Source organism: Gossypium arboreum, chromosome 8, assembly GCF_025698485.1.
Source record: "Gossypium arboreum isolate Shixiya-1 chromosome 8, ASM2569848v2, whole genome shotgun sequence".
NCBI classification, from domain to species: Eukaryota; Viridiplantae; Streptophyta; class Magnoliopsida; order Malvales; family Malvaceae; genus Gossypium; species Gossypium arboreum.
In genome coordinates, this window is record NC_069077.1 from 131,008,072 (window position 1) to 131,025,476 (window position 17,405).

The following is a 17,405-nucleotide window of genomic DNA, read 5'->3' on the forward strand; positions in this document are numbered from 1 at the left end:
AATTTGAAATCTCAATCATGGTTTACACAGAGTGATAATCATGGTTTGAAAACTTAGTATCCTTAAAATTACCATTAAACTAAGGCCTCATTGGTTGAAACTATTATAAATGATAATTATATTTTATTTTTATTTTGTCTTTTACTTTTTTCCTTTTTAATAATATTTTATACATATTAAATATTTAAATTTTAATTTAATTAATTAACTTTTAAATGATTCCATTTTCTATTTTCTATTTTTCTTTTTATATTTTAATCACTTTTTCATTAAAATCTACTAAATAATGGCAACTAATTAATTTTACATTAAAAAATTTAATAAATTCATCTCATGTTTTAATATATAACTAAATTAAATATAAATTTAAAATGCTTAATTTTAACTGAAGTGAAATATAATTTTTTATGAAAGAATCCAAACATATTTAAATTTCTAGCACTTCAATGTGTAATTAATTTTTATTATTTTAAAATTAAAAATTAAATGAATAAAATTAAATAAAAATACATAAATAAATAATAAAGTATAATTGTCTTTTTATTTAAAAATTTCTTAGTAAATAGATATCAAGCCCATTTATGGGATTTTTTCAAATCTAAACGTAGGGGTGAAATTGGTTTTGTTGGTTTTTATTTTTTTAACCGTCCCTCAAATTATTGGTATTGTTTAGTTCTTAATTTTTTCATATTATTTTTTATTCTTAGATTTATTTTGAAAAATTAATTTTATTTTTATGCCTTTTAAATATTATTTGATAAAATTTTTTATAAATATTTCTAAAAATAATTTTCAAATAAGTAAAAATAATCAATAATCTTTTATGATAATTAAAAAATTATTTAAAACTTTTAACTTATTTTTACTATTTTAAATATAAAATATTTATTTTTACATAATAAAAATAAAATTAATTACAAATTAAATAAAAAATATGTATAGTTTGTTTTTTATAGAGCTCATATGAATATATATTACCTCGAAAACAAGGATATAAAGTGTTGTTTTTAACCCCCAAAACAAAAAGATATAAAGTGCTGTATGTATAATTATAGCTGACATGCATATATATATATTATCAGCCACTGATCATATCTACCGGAGATCTACATTTGGATACGATACCAAAGTTCTTGAGCTATAACATTGCTACTTGCCTCATATAATTTGGTCAATCATGCCGCAAAAACGACATAAAAAAATCAATACTATATAATGTGTATAATCTCTACCCTATTCGTTATTTAAATAAATTAAGTATAAAATTATAGTTGGTGATTTGAGTTACAATACGTTTAAGTACTTCTAGTCTTGTAGGTATCGATATTCGTCAACTAAGGTGTCCTTTTTGTGAGCCATACACGGCTCTGCATAAAGACCGGAGGCAAAACCCGACACGGAATTAATACCTTTTATTGTTGACAGTTTGAGTTAGTTGTCCAGAAAATAACACTTTAAATATAAGACTTCTCTCAGAGGAGTCAATGTTCCTGTGAACAGTATTGAAAAATAACAATGTATTTTTTTATATATAAAAAGAAGAGTAATGGTTATTCAAAAATTAAAATACTTAATATCTTATCTCTTAATCATTTGGTCGGAGGTTAAATCCTTACACAACCATTTATTTCTTTAAAAAATATTTACGACGAGAAAATTAATTATAGTTATTCATAGCGGATACTCTTGTTGCAACAACAAAAAAGAAATAAACATTTTTTTTTCTGTTACAAAATAAAGAATCTTTTTTAAAAAGATCTTAATTATTTTGCAGTAATTTTTCTAGTTTAAGGCGTACGTTTAATTTGGGAAGTATTTAAAATTACATCGTCAGATGCAGATCACATTGTCTCCCATAGAAGTACGACAACTCAACTCCAGCCGTGCATTATTTAAAAGATATATGTCTCTTCTTTATTTGTAAAGAATTAACTATAGGATGATGCCATTGCCAAGAACTTCTAGGAAACGTGAAAACATTGACTAATTTGAGGATTAGGATTCCTCATGAATCACATGCATAACAAAAAAAAAAAAATCTGTTCATATTACAATATAATAAAATACCAACTCAGTCATTGGGGATTTGGGGTCTTTGTAATATATTAAACCTCTCTTCCTACAGTGTATACACTATCTTTTTTTGTTTTGTTTCAATGGCCATTTCTCTATCCCAAACTTTTCTTTCTATCAATCGCCGGCTCCATGATGATCATCGAGTTTTGCCATATGAAAAATGTACTTCAATTGCGTCGTTGTTGGATCAGAAATCTTGCATTGGACGTAACAAAAGCTTGGAGTTTTCGACAAGATCACCTAGGATTCCTCGAGCTTTGTCCAAAACAAGTGAGCCATTGTCCTCCATCAACCATGACTTCGAAAAGGAAATTGAGCCTGTTAAACAAGAAGAAAGATGTTTAGCCGATGTATGGAGAGAAATCCAGGGCCAAGATGATTGGGTTGGGATGTTGGATCCAATGGACCCTCTCTTACGCTCCGAGCTGATTCGCTACGGCGAGATGGCACAAGCCGCTTACGACGCTTTCGATTTCGACCCCTTTTCCAAGTACTGTGGGAGTTGCAGGTTCACGCGTCGGCAGTTCTTTGATGCTCTAGGCATGGCACACCATGGCTACCACATCTCTAGGTACCTCTTCGCCACATCCAACATTAACCTTCCGAATTTTTTCAAGAAATCACGCTGGCCCAAAGTGTGGAGTAAGAATGCGAATTGGATCGGATATGTTGCGGTGTCTGATGACAAAATGTCAAAGCGTTTAGGCCGTCGGGACATCACCATTGCTTGGAGGGGCACGGTGACACGCCTAGAGTGGATTGCAGATTTGATGGATTTTCTCAAACCGATTTCTTCCAACAAAATTCCATGCCCCGATCCAATGGTGAAAGTAGAATCGGGTTTCCTTGATCTCTACACTGAGAAGGATGTGAATTGCCGGTTCTGCAAGTTTTCAGCCAGGGAACAAATTCTAACTGAAGTGAAGAAGTTGCTTGAACTGTACCAAGATGAAGAGATAAGCATTACCATAACTGGTCACAGTCTAGGCAGTGCCCTGGCGATTCTCAGCGCCTATGATATCGTTGAAACAGGTCTAAATTTGTTAAATGATTGCAGAGCTGTGCCTGTTAGCGTGTTCTCGTTTTCGGGTCCTAGGGTTGGAAACGTGAGGTTCAAGGAACGGATGGAATCGCTGGGAGTTAAGGTGTTGAGGGTGGTGAATGTGCATGATATAGTCCCTAAATCTCCAGGACTGTTTTTCAATGAAAACGTGTCGCCTGTGTTGATGAAGCTGGCTGAGGGATTGCCTTGGAGTTACTCCCACGTCGGAGTTGAACTGTCCTTAGATCATACACACTCGCCATTTTTGAAGCAGACTGGGGATCTGACCTGTGCTCATAACCTGGAAGCTCACTTGCACTTACTTGACGGGTTAGTTTCTTATATTCATAACCTCCTTTTTCATCACCTCATCAGTTGGTCATTTTCTTATTAGCAACCATCCGCTGATAATGATGTTGAATATGGTGCTTTCTAGGACCCAATATGATGTTCAGTGTTAAAAATAATTATAAATACTCTTATATTTGACATTACCCACTTTCAGTGGTTTAAACCAAAGTTGCAATAAATAATTATAATCACATGGATATATTCATCATTAATGGTGGTCATGATTACGGTAGCTGATGGTGGAATTGGAAAGTATTATATAAGATTTGAATGAGATAAGTTCGGAAGCAACTTGATGATGATTGTAGTGAAGATTTATATAATAGGAAATAGATAATCATCAAATTAATTGGATTTTCATTTGATGTGGTAATTTGTATGTGTGGCAGATACCATGGGAAAGGCCGTAGATTTGTACTGGCAAGCGGGAGGGACCCTGCTTTGGTGAACAAGGCCAGTGACTTTTTGAAAGACCATTACTTGGTCCCCCCATATTGGAGGCAAGATGAGAACAAGGGCATGGTGAGGAACAATGACGGTCGTTGGATGCAACAGGAACGGCCTATACTTGATCATCACCATGAAGATACCCACCACCATCTCAAGCAATTAGGTCAGGCAACTGAGCATTATAGTTAAAAGATCAAATCATTAGCCAGTTTGCATTATCATACTGCTAATATAAGTGATGCAATAGGTAGACCAAAGCATCTATTATGGCATCATAGCAAACTGTATAAAACATAGAAGTTTCATAGATGATAGATGATGTATGGTTCTTCTTGTATGAACAAATACATAGGTTGTACAGTGTCTCTCTGTTTCCTTGAACTATTATTTTATTCGACTCATCCGCCACCAACTAAGCTAATGTGCAAGGTAATGGAGATTGAACAATCAGCATCAAGCCATCTAGAATAGTCTACAGTTAACTTGCCCACCATGATAGGCCCCCATTGATTATTTGATATTTTAACTCTTGGGAAACGTGGGTCAAACAAGCCAGCTATTAATGAATGCCAAAGTCATCTTCCAGAAAACAAACAAGGATATTCTTTCTCTCCCCCAAAAAAATTAATGTAAATGACTGAAGTTGATGAAAAGGAAAATTAAAAACTACGGCCATCATTTAAAAAAAGAGAAAATATAGGGGTTGGATTATTTAGTGCAAAATTGAGAGATTCTTGGATGGGGATCCTATGTTAAGGTTCTCAGAACAAATTCACAGTACAATCTTGTGTTTACGAATCTCCTTCTGTAGCTTGCTTTAATGAGTGGCACCCCAAAGGATAGCTTTGCTCCATATGATCATTCATTCAACAAGTCAAAATCTGAGTTCCATCAACCATAAACAAGATGGACAGACACCAGTTGTCCCAACAAATTGCTTGAGATGATTGCACAACTTGAAGGGTTCACTTAAGGGGCGAAAAACCAGAGAAGGAATAAGCAAAGCAGGAATAATGCTTGCAGCAAGAACACAAGGGTAATTTCACTTGATTTTAAAGTTGAACAAATAATTTATGCGGTTAAGCTTCTTTTTGCATACAGAGACCATATTTACTTCAAACACAAAAGTTTGTCTCTAAGATTCTAAGTGAATCAGTATATCCAATGACCAACACCCCCCCCCCCAAAAAAAAAAACCCCGGAAAAAAAAAGAATCAATTTGATCAGCAGGAACTCTGAAATTATCTAGGATTTGGTACATGTTATAAGAACTCAAAACAACACCCGCAAAGCAAAAATTCATTCTCTATTAGTCACAAGAACAGCATACCAATTCTTTGCACCTTAAAAGTAACTCCCAAAATGTACTGCCAGTCAATCTAAACCCCTGTCGTAGCGTTTGCCTCACTCTTTCCACGTGTCATTAAATAGAGTAACAGCACTCAGTGGGAGCAATGGTGATGAAATTGGAATAACATTACTGGTTGCATTAAAAAAATATATCATTGTAAATGGTTCAAAACACGGATTGCAAAAATATAAACTCAAAGCAAATAAACCATTTGAACATTCAAGTTTGTCTAAGTCAAAAAGTAACAAAAACCAGCAGCTTGGAAATCAGTTGGTTAAATAGCAGCAAGGAAATTAGGTAACTATTGCTGAAAAACAATTTCTCTTGTATGGCAAAGGCATTGCCAGTTTCTCAGTAACCTTGTTGACTTCAGTGATTTTCTAAAAGATTAGAGGTAATTAAACATATTAGACAACAAGTTTCGATGCAGAAGGTTGAGACAAACCTCAGACTCAAGGCTCTGTCGTATTTTCCTAGTAGGAGTACGCATTGTGACAAACTCCTTAGCTGCTGGAGGATGAATACCTAGCGTGGCATCAAATCTGCTTTTGTCAGCCCAGCTTTTATAGCAACTGCATATCCCTGGCAAACAACTCTCGTCAGAGAAAACTGCAGAACGTGAAATGGAAAGCACTAATTTAGGTAAAGGCTTGAACCTGCAGAATTTCGGCAGAATCTTCTCCACACATGTGCAGACCAAGAACTTTGTTTGTCTTTGCACAGGCTATAAGTTTCATGAAAACCCACCCAATCAGGAAGCCCAGATAGAGTGGCCTGAAGTTTGCAGAGTAGACATCAATATCACCCTATTCTTTTATAGCCTGTAAAACCGTTGAATTGTGAGCAAAATAAACCAATTTCAGCTGTTATTAATGTACCAAACAGTTCCTCACCAGTTCTTCAGTAAGACCAACTTGTCCAATTTGTGGCTGGGAAAAAACGGCAGAGGGTACAGCCCTACTCAAAATGCATGCGAAGAAAAGTCAAAAGGCAATTGAATGCGAACTAAAATCCATTTCTTTCTATCCCAGAAGCACCAAAAAATTTGAATATGATACTATATTCTGTGGGTCCAAGGTCATAATCTAGGGACATTAATGACACTTGACAAGAAGCAAAATTGGAATCTAGCTTCCATCAACTATATCTCTACCAGGATAAATTCCAAGGCACTACTAGATGAGTGCCACATCTTTTGTTATAACCAACTTAGACTATACTGTTTATTTTTTTCCTTTCTCATTTGTCTTGTGAGTTCTTTAGAAATTTTGTCCAACCAAATATTTGATCCTTTTAAGCACCCCAGTCCACCCCCCCTCCCTCCCCTTTCATCATCAAATCGCCAAATAAATCCAAAAACAACCTCAGCCACCCCTACATAAAATCAAATAAATCTAAATAGAGGTACAAAAAAGTAAAGAACTCTGGAGTGGGAACACAGGGTTACCATCATGATTGTGCAGAGTGAAAGGCTTGGAAAGATTTTTTTTTCTTCTTTTGGGAAAAATGAAAAATAGGGATAGTGTAAAAAGAAGCCTGGCAATTGCGAAATCAACAAGAGAGATAAGGAAGACAGACACCTGGAATGAAGTTCTGTTGAAATAGAAGAAAAATTAAACCAAAATAATGAAAGGGAACAAATAATCTAAACTTTATAAATTCCTCTAAACCTTATAAATTGTAATATGTTACATGTAAAGTATCTAAGGTTACAGTGAAAATAGCTAGACGGTAGCCTGAAACTAGACATGACTTTTCCGAGCGGAAGTGCATGCAACTACCTCAACTGGTACTTAGAGGCAAAAGAGAACTATTAGCCCTCTCTAATTTTAAACCCCCGTTAAACAATCATATCTTTCACATTTAAAATTCGTTTTACAATCTGATTTCAATCGCAGCCTTATACAGTCCTCTAATATTTATATTTACAAAAATTTCTTGCTAATTTTAAATTATTTTTATTTTATTTTCTATACTCAAAACTAACAAATTTTACATTACAAATTAGTCCCTAATCACATCTAAACTTACAACTAAACCATTTAATACCAAAAGCTTCAAAAATAATCAATAAAAACATTTCAAAACTTTAACAATTTTACAATCTAATCCCCATATGAACTAAATCAAGCTACAATAGTCTCAAAAACATAAAATTTACCAAAAATGAGCTTTGAAATCACTTAGATGAGAGCTTGGCCAAATTTTTTCCATCTATAACAATAGGATAGAAAGATGAAGAAAAATGGTCACTTACTTTGTTTTTATGTTTTAATATATTTTAACTATAATTTAACATAATTATAACATATAATTTAATAATTTAACAAGCACCAACCCTTTATGTCAAAGCAGTAGGGTCTAATTGTCACAAAAACCCTTGAAAAATTTCTATTCAAGCCTTTTAACTAATAGAAATCAATAACGTTTAACTTTTACAGTTTTTACGATTTAATCATGATATCTTCATTACTCGATCATCGAAAAATGAGATTCTAAAATCACCGTTTTTGACACCACTAAAAACGGGCTGTTACAAGTTGACTAGGTTTTTGCTTTGTCTTTTGCGTGATTAAATTAAAAGTTGCACGAATATGCCTCTAAGAAAGGTAAAACCAACTCGATCCCAACCGACACCAACATCATCATCAAAACATGACTAAAGAAAATTCATATATAAAAAGACTGAAATTTTTTTTCTCATGCTTCGTGGACAACCATTTAATAATAACTGCGATTTTGACCCTTCCTCTTCTTCGACGTTGAAGTTTAGGATATTGTTGGATTTTGTTGAAGCTGGTCTCCATGCAGCACAAGCAGTCATGAAGCACATGTAGTCGAGCCATGCATGCAACAGTTGAAGTTCAATGTTGCTGTCCAATTTCAACTTGTGTTTTTGTTATGTTTTGTAATCTAGTTAAATTTGAACTAAGTTGATGATGTATTTGATGTATTTTTTTGTTGACATTTGAGCTAACAAAACAACTTTTCCAAGTGTGCAAGCATAGTCTTTCATTTTCAATGTAATTAGTGGAGTTAGGTAGTGTTTAGATGATGTTTGCCTTACCTTGATCAGAAAATATTTTGATATTTGTATTGGCTTTATGCCATTGTTCAAATTAATGAAAAATTTATTGGAATTATTCATTCAAAATACTCTCCACATTCTTTGTTTTTCAATTCCTCATTTCATTTCTGTTTTGTTTCATCAGCAAGCATCGAGCCTTGCTGCACAAGTTTTAGTTCAAACTTGTTTACTCTTTACTCTAAACACCAACAATTGGTATATAGAGCTGTAATCTCAGTGGACTTATTTTCTTTTCAACTTTGAAATCGATGGCTTTATCAAGCTTCTCACCAGCTGCACCACCAGTCTTCAATGGAGAAGGCTATCACACATGGGTGGTCAAAATGAGGACCTATCTGCAGGCATTTGATCTATGGGAAGTGGTCAACTCAGATGCTGAACCTGTACCACTCAGAGCCAATCCCACAATAGCTCAGATCAGGCAACATGCTGATGAAAGGACCAAGAGGCACAAAGCCATGTCCTGCATTCGGAACTGTGTGTCAGATGTGATCTTCACAAAAATCATGGCTATGAGACACTAAAGTAGGCTTGGGACAGATTGAAGGAAAAGTTTCAAGGGACTGAGAGAACAAGGCAACTGCAGCTTCTGAACTTGAGAAGGAATTTCGAAAACTTGAAGATGAAGGAGGAGGAAACTGTCAAACAATACTCAGACAGGATAATGGTTGTGGTAAACAACATAAGACTCCTTGGAGAGCAGTTTAATGAAGCAAGGATAGTGGAGAATGTGCTTTCGACCTTACCTGATAGGTATGAAGCAAAAATATATCCCTCGAAGACTCAAGGGACCTGACCAGCATCACTTTAATTGAGCTGATCAATGCTCTCTATGCACAAGAGCAAAAAAGAGCCAGCAGACAAAAGGAACACCAGGAGGGTGCTTTCCAAGCCAAAACCAAGGCTACCTCGAGCACCATTTCCTATAAAGGCAAGAAGACTTGGAGAGACAAGCCAAAGTTAGATTCTCCAAGAAAATGGGATAGACCCTATAGGCATTGGAAAAGGCCTGGTCATCTAGAGACCAAATGCTGGTTTAGGCCAGATGTGTAGTGCCAAAACTGCAAAAAGATGGGGCATGTTGAAAGAGTTTGCAAAGACAAAGGAAACCAAGACAAAATCAACCCCGCAACAAAATATTGAGGCTCGGGTAGTAAAAGAGGACAGTGACCAGAAGGAGCAAGTTTTTGCTGTGTTATGCTCAGCAGCTCAAAAGAAAGTCTCAAATAGATGGCTTCTAGACAATGGTTGCAACAATCACATGACACTAGATGCTGCCATCTTCAAGACATTAGACAGAAGCTGTAAAACAAAAGTGAAGATAGGAAATGGTCACTTTATTAAGGCAGAAGGCAAGGGTGATGTCTTAATAAGTACTCCAGCAGGTAATAAACTAGTCTCAAATGTGCTGTTGGTACCTGAAATCGATAGAAATTTTCTTAGCATAGCTCAGTTGCTTGAGAAGGGCTATACTGTTGTGTTCAAAGGCAATGAGTGCCAAATCAGTGATCTAAAAGGATCCATACATATGACAGTAGCTATGATAGATAAGAATTTTGTTGTAGACTGGAACAAAGGCCTAGATAGTGCCTATACTGCTTCTTCAGATGAATCCAAGCTTTGGCATCAAAGGCTTGGTTATGCCAATTATAGATCTATGGACCAACTAAGCAAGGAGGATCTGGTTGAAAACTTTATCAAATCAGTTGAAGAGGAGGATGTTTGTGAGACATGTCAACTTGGAAAGCAAGTTAGGCAGCAATTTCCTTCAAACAAGGCCTAGAGTACCTCTAAAAGGTTACAGCTCGTGCACACTGATGTGTATGGCTCCATAAAGACTCAGTCACTGAATGAAAATAAGTATTTCATTCTGTTTATTGATGATTGCTCAAGATACTGCTGGATTTACTTTTTGAAGCATAAATCAGAAGTGGTCTCTGTGGTTTGGAAGTTTAAGGCTGCTTCTGAAATAGAAACAGGTTGCAAGCTCAAGACCCTAAGGTCTGATAATGGAACTGAGTATACCTCAGCTCAATTTCAAGCCTTTTGTGATGAACAAGGCATCAAACATCAGCTTACTAATACTTACACACCTCAACAAAATGGTGTAAGTGAAAGAAAGAATAGAAGTCTAATGGATATGGCCAGGTGCTTATTGTTTGAGAAAAATCTGCCCAAGAACTTGTGGGCTGAGGCAGTCAACACAACAATGTACATTTAGAACAAGCTTCCAACCAAGGCTTTGGCTCACAAAACACCATTTGAAGCCTGGTTCGGGTTCAAAACATCACTGGCTCACCTGAGGGTCTTTGGTTGCCTGTGTTATGCACAAGTACCAGCTGAAAAAAGAGGCAAGCTGGATAAAAAAACCCAAGCAAGCAATCTGATTGGCTACAGCTTAGTCAAAAAGGGCTATAGGATCTTGGATCCTTCAACAAACAAAGTGCTAGTAAGCAGAGATGTAGTGTTCAATGAGAAAACAAGCTGGAATTGAGAGAAGAATGAGCCAGAGACAGTTTCAGAAGAACTTGTGGCTGATCAGACTGAGGCTGATTAAAATGGTCTTGAAATGGACATTAATGATGAACCTGTTAGGGGTACAAGGATAATAGTTGACATTTATGAAAGGGCTCAAGTAGCTCAGGTAGAACTAAGCTGTTTTGAAGATGCTGAAGCTTATGAAGGCTGGAAACAAGCAATGAATGATGAAATTTCCATGATTGAAAAGAACCAGACATAGGAGTTAGTTGCAAAACCAGCCAACAGACATGTCATTGGGGTTAAATGGATTTATCGAGCCAAGCAGAATGCAGATGGGAGCTTGAACAAACTCAAAGCTAGGCTAGTTGTGGGGTTCAGTCAGAGTTATGGCTTGGACTACATGGAGACATTTGCACCAGTGGCCAGGTTAGACACCATCAGGTTGCTGGTTACTTTAGCTATACAAATGAAATGGAAGATCCATCAGCTCGATGTAAAGTCTGCATTTCTATATGGCTTCCTTGAAGAAGAAATCTACATTGATCAACCTCAAGGATTTGTTGTGTCTGGAAAAGAACACATGGCATACAGGCTTAAAAAGGCCTTGTATGGTCTGAAACAAGCTCCTAGAGCTTGGTATAGCAAGATCGACAGCTACTTGGTCAGTTTGGGGTTTGAAAGGAGCTTTAGTGAGCCAACATTGTATATCAAGAAGGAGCAAGCTGAAATACAGCTCATTGTGTCCCTGTATGTTGATGATCTTTTGGTCACAAGAGGAGATCAAGCAATGTTGGCTGATTTTAAAGCCAAAATAGAGCAGTAGTTTGAGATGTCTGATCTGGGAATGATGACCCACTTTCTTGGTATGGAGTTGTCACAAACTGAAAATGGAATATTCCTAAGGCAGAAAACCTTTGCCTCAAAAATTCTGACCAAGTTCACCATGCAAAACAGTAAAGCAACAAGCACTCCTGTTGTTATGGGAGAAAAACTATCGAGCCAAGTCATTTCTGAGCAAGTTGATGAGACTGTCTATAGGAGTCTAGTTGGTTGTTTACTATACCTGACTGCCACTAGGCCAGACATTATGTTTGATGTAAGCTTACTCTCGAGGTTCATGCATTGCTGCAATCAGAAACATTTTCAAGCAGCAAAAAGGGTTCTCAGGTACATCAAAGGTACCCTGAGCTATGGAATGCTATATAGCAAGGCTGAGAGCCTTAGATTGGTTGGCTATACTGACAGTGACTGGGCTGGTTTGATGGATGACATGAAGAGCACCTCAGGGTATGTTTTCACCCTTAGCTCAGCCATTTTTTGTTGGAGCTCGAAGAAACAAAATGTAGTTGCTCAGTCAACTGCTGAGGCAGAGTATGTAGCAACAGCTGAAGCTGTTAACCAAGCTGTGTGGCTAAGAAAAGTCTTGACTGATTTAAACCTATATCAAGAGGGAGCGACAGAGATAATGTGTGACAAAAAATTTGCTGCTGCAATTGCAAAGAATTCAGTTTTTCATGGAAGAACAAAGCACTTCAATATCAAGCTTCATATTGTTAGAGAGATGGAACTAGCTAGAGAAGTGGAACTGGTTTATTGCAGTTCTAAAGAGCAACTTGCTGACATTTTAACTAAACCTCTTAATGTGTCAAGGTTTATTGAATTAAGAAAGCAAATGGGAGTTTGCAACATGGAGACCAAGGAGGAGTGTTGAAGCTGGTCTCCATGTAGCACAAGCAGTCATGAAGCACATGCAGTCGAGTCATGCATACAGCAGCCGAAGTTCAATCTCGCTGTCCAATTTCAACTTGTGTTTTTGTTATGTTTCGTAATCTAGTTAAATTTGAACTAAGTTGATGATGTATTTTATGTATTTTTTTGTTGACATTTGAGCTGATAAAACAACTTTTCCAAGTGTGCAAGTATAGTCTTTCATTTTCAATGTAATTAGTGGAGTTAGGTAGTGTTTAGGTGATGTTTGCCTTACCTTGATAAAAAATGTTTTGATATTTGTATTGGCTTTATGCCATTGTTTATTCATTCAAAATACTCTCCACATTCTTTGTTTTTCAATTCCTCCTTTCATTTCTGTTTTGTTTCATCAGCAAGCATCGAGCCTTGCTGCACAAGTTTTAGTTCAAACTTGTTTACTCTTTACTCCAAACACCAACAGATTTCATGGATGTTGTTAGAATTAAGTGACCCAAATTCTTATTTAAATAAAATATGATAGAAAATAAAATAAAAGTAAAATCCATATAGAACTAGGCTTCTTTTATTTTATTTTAGAATAAGGTTTTTTAAACCTTATTAAACTCCATCTATTTTATATTGATTAGATAAGGTGTTTCAATCCTACTAGAATATGGCTTTACAAGTCTATAAATAGACATAGTCTATTCCTCTTGTATTGATTCAAATTTTCGACATAGTGAATTTTCTTCTCCTTTGCCCGTGGTTTTTTCCCGAAAAGATTTCCACGTAAAATTTGTGTGTTCTTTATTTTTATTTTATTTTATTTTATTTTTCACAAATTGGTATTAGAGCTTCCGGGTTGATCATCTCAATCACAGTAATGGCGTCTTTGAAGTATAAAATTCCGCTGTTGGATCGCAACACCAGATTTGCATTGTAGCAGATTAAGATGCAAGCAGTTCTTGCGCAGATAGATCTAGAGGATGCCCTACTAGGGATAGATAAGATGCCTTCGACATTAACAGATGAAGAGAAGAAACGTAAGGATCGAAAGGCGTTAACACAATTACATCTGCATTTGTCCAACGAAATTTTGCAGGATGTGATGAAAGAGAAGCCCGCCGCTGCAGTATGGAAGAGGCTAGAACAATTATGTATGTCGAAAACTCTAACAAGCAAGTTGCATATGAAGCAACGTCTTTATGCTCATCGTTTAGAGGAAGGTGCGTCTGTACACGAACACTTAACAGTGTTTAAAGAAATTCTCTCAAACTTGGAGGCTATGGAGGTTCAGTATGATAAGGAATATCTAGGGTTGATTCTACTTTGTTCGTTACCTCCGTCTTATTCAACCTTTAGAGACACGATTTTATATAGCCGTTAGTCTCTCACAGTTCATGAGATTTATGATTCTTTAACCTCATATGATAAGATGAAGAATCTTGTGGTTAAACCCGACTCTCAAGGAGAGGGTCTCATTGTTCATGGGAGACAAGATCGGAATGCTGATGATGATCGTGGTAGGACACAAAAACAGAATCCTCGTGGTAAATCTAAGGGTAGATCGAAGTCTTCAAACAAAGGTAAAACTTGTAACTTCTATAAGAATAAAGGGCACATTAAATCTGAGTGTTATAAGCTACAGAAATAGATTAAAAGAGAGGCTGCGAATCAAAAGGGAAAACAACCAGAAAATTCTGGTGAAACTGATGTTGTAGAAGATTACAACGATGGTGAACTTCTAGTTGCTTCTATCAATGATTCTAAAGTAAGAGAGAAATGGATACTTGATTCAAGCTGCACCTTCCACATGAGTCCCAGTCGGGATTGGTTTACAACTTACGAAACAGTGTCGGAAGGTGTTGTTTTAATGAGAAACAATGCTTCGTGTAAAATCGCAGGTGTTGGAACAATTAAAGTTAAGATGTTTGATGGAGTTGTCAGAACACTTAGTGACGTACGGCATGTTCCAGAATTGAAAAGAAATTTAATTTTGTTGAGTACTCTTAATTCAAAAGGGTACAGATACACAGCTGAAAGTGAGGTTTTAAAGATTTCCAAAGGGTCCCTTGTTGTGATGAAAGGGCAGAGAAAGATTGCCAAGTTATATGTTTTGTAGGGTTCTACTGTTACTGGTGATGCAGCTGTCACTTACTCTTCCTTGTCGATGATGATATTACTAAACTTTGGCATATGCGCCTTAGGCATATGAGCGAGAATAGCATGGCAGAATTGAGCAAAAGAGGACTTCTTGATGGGCAAAGAATTTGCAAACTGAATTTCTGTGAGCACTGTGTTTTTGGGAAGCAAAAGAGAGTTCGATTCACTAGAGGAATCCATAACACGAAGGGAACGTTGTAGTATATTCATTCTGATCTATGGGGGCCATCCAGAGTGCCTTCGAGAGGTGGAGCTAATTATATGCTAACCTTTATTGATGATTTTTCCAGAAAAGTTTGGGCATTCTTCCTGAAGCAAAAAAGTGATGTGTTTTCTGCATATAAATCTTGGAAAATTATGATTGAAAAACAGACGGGAAAACATATAAAATACCTTCGCACAGACAATGGATTAGAGTCCTGTTCTGATGAGTTTAATAGATTGTGCAAGTCAAAATAGATCATGAGACACTTGACAGTTCGTCATACTCCACAGCAAAACGGTGTTACAGAACGAATGAACAGAACGATCATGGAGAAGGTTCGATGTATGTTGTCAAATGCCAACTTACCGAAGTAATTTTGGGCAGAAGCAGCCTCTACTTCATGTTTTTTGATCAACCGATCTCCATCCGTTGCCATTGAGAAAAAGACTCCACAAGAGGTATGGTCTGGTAATCCTGCTAATTATTCTGATTTAAAGATTTTTGGGTGTCCTGCGTATGCTCATGTTGATAATAGAAAATTTGAACCGAGATCCATTAAATGCATTTTTCTTGGTTATAAAGCTGGTGTAAAAGGGTATAAGTTATGGTGTCCTGAAAATAGAAAAGTTGTGATCAGCAGAGATGTCATTTTTGATGAAACTGCTATGCTACCTAACTTATCTCTTAAAGACTCTTCCAATAAAGAAAATCAAAAGCGGTGGAGCATCGAGTTAATCTGAGTCAACTCCTCAAGCCGAACAAAAATTGAGAATAGAGTTACTTCTTCACCATAATACTCTATCACCAAAAATAGAACTAGAAGAGAAATTAAACCTCCAAAGAAGTATCCCGAGGCTGATCTAGTTGCTTATGCTTTAAATGTGGCTGAAGATATAGATGCGAATCAAGAGCCATCTAATTATTCTGAGGCGGTTAGCTGTGAAGACTCAGAAAAGAAGATGTTTGCTATGCAGAAAGAGATGGAATCACTCTACAAAAACAGAACATGGGACTTTATGAAACTTCCTAAAGGTAAAAGATTGTTCATTGTAAATGGGTGTTTAAAAAGAAAGAAGGGACTCTAGGAGTTGAAGAACCCAGATATAAAGTAAGGCTTGTTGCAAAGGGTTACAGTCAAATTCCAAGAGTGGACTTCACAGATGTGTTCTCCCCAGTTGTTAAGCATAGTTCGATTCGAGCTTTGCTTGGTATTGTGGCCATGCATAATTTGGAGCTTAAGCCGTTAGATGTAAAAACTGTATTTCTGCATGGAGAATTTGAGGAGGATATTTACATGCAACAACTAGAGGGTTTTATAGTCTCAGAAAAAGAGGACTATGTTTGCTTGCTGAAAAAATCCCTTTACGGTTTGAAACAGTCACTAAGACAGTGGTACAAGAGGTTTGATTCCTTTATGACTTCTCATGATTTTAAAAAATGTAGTTTTGACAGTTGTGTTTACTTTAAGAAAAACAGTGATGGTTCTTTTGTTTATCTACTTCTTTAAGTTGATGATATGTTGATAGCAGTAAAAGATAAAGGAGAGATAAGAAAGGTCAAAACCCAACTAAGTAAAAAATTTGAGATGAAAGATTTAGGACCAGCAAAGAAGATACTTGGAATGGAGATTCTCAGAGATAGAAAAACAAGTAAATTGTACCTAAGTCAGAAGGGGTACATTGAGAAAGTTCTTTGCAGGTTCAATATGCAGAGTGCTAAGCCTGTTAGTACTCCTTTAGTAGCCCATTTCAGGCTTTCATCGGTTTTGTCTCCACAATCAGATGATGAGATTGAGTACATGTTACATGTTCCATACTCTAATACAGTGGGATCTCTCATGTATGCTATGGTTTGTTCACGTCCAGATCTATCATATGCAGTTAGTGCAGTTAGCAGATACATGGCGAATCATGGTAAAGAATACTGGAAAGTAGTTCAGTGGATTCTAAGATACTTACGAGGTACTACTGATGTTTTCTTACAGTTTAGAAGAACTAGAGATGGAGTCATTGGGTATGTTGATGCTGATTTTGCTGGAGACCTTGATAAAAGAAGATCTCTCACTGGTTATATCATTACAATCGGAGGTTGTGCAATCAGTTGGAAAGCCACTTTGCAATCTACAATCGCTTTGTCTACCACTGAAGCTGAGTACATGGCGATTATTGAGGCTTGTAAAGAAGCTTTTTGGTTGAAGAGACTCTTTAGTGAACTCAATAAAGACCTTCAAATCAGCACAGTATTTTGTGATAGTCAGAGTACCATCTTTCTTACAAAAGATCAAATGTTTCATGAGAGAACAAAACACATTGATGTTCTGTATCATTTTGTTCGTGATATTATTGCTCGTGGTGATATTGTTGTGAGCAAAATTAGTACTCATGAAAATCCTACAGATATGATGACTAAATCACTTCCTATAATCAAGTTTGAGCATTGCTTAGACTTGGTTGGTATTCATTGTTAAAGTTAAACCCTTAAGGGGTTTTATGGAAGAGGTGGAGAACTT

General features: G+C 36.2%; 1 protein-coding gene and 1 long non-coding RNA gene across 5 annotated transcripts; one reads left to right on the forward strand and one right to left on the reverse strand.

Moving 5' to 3' along the window:
- Window positions 1-1,959: 1,959 nt before the first annotated feature.
- LOC108467970 (uncharacterized) lies at window positions 1,960-6,312 on the reverse strand. 4 transcript variants are annotated; one of them, XR_008287193.1, is made up of 4 exons: window positions 6,164-6,312; window positions 5,927-6,091; window positions 5,716-5,852; window positions 1,960-2,394 (listed from the first exon to the last, which is right to left on the reverse strand). It is a non-coding gene; the product is annotated as an uncharacterized LOC108467970 (long non-coding RNA). The 4 variants fall into 4 exon arrangements; XR_008287192.1 differs by lacking the exon at window positions 1,960-2,394 and adding an exon at window positions 3,704-4,091; XR_008287194.1 differs by lacking the exon at window positions 1,960-2,394 and adding an exon at window positions 4,203-4,887.
- LOC108467969 (phospholipase A1-Igamma2, chloroplastic-like) lies at window positions 2,157-4,316 on the forward strand. The gene is made up of 2 exons (XM_017768807.2): window positions 2,157-3,448; window positions 3,859-4,316. The coding sequence occupies exons 1-2, from the start codon at window positions 2,157-2,159 to the stop codon at window positions 4,106-4,108; spliced, it is 1,542 nt and encodes a 513-aa protein (XP_017624296.1). The 3' UTR covers window positions 4,109-4,316.
- Window positions 6,313-17,405: the final 11,093 nt, after the last annotated feature.

Excerpts from the sequence above, each read along its gene's own strand:
- LOC108467969 (XM_017768807.2), top strand. The coding sequence starts at position 2,157 with ATGGCCATTTCTCTATCCCAAACTTTTCTTTCTATCAATCGCCGGCTC. Across the intron at positions 3,449-3,858 it reads CACTTGCACTTACTTGACGG|ATACCATGGGAAAGGCCGTA; the intron begins GTTAGTTTCTTA and ends TATGTGTGGCAG.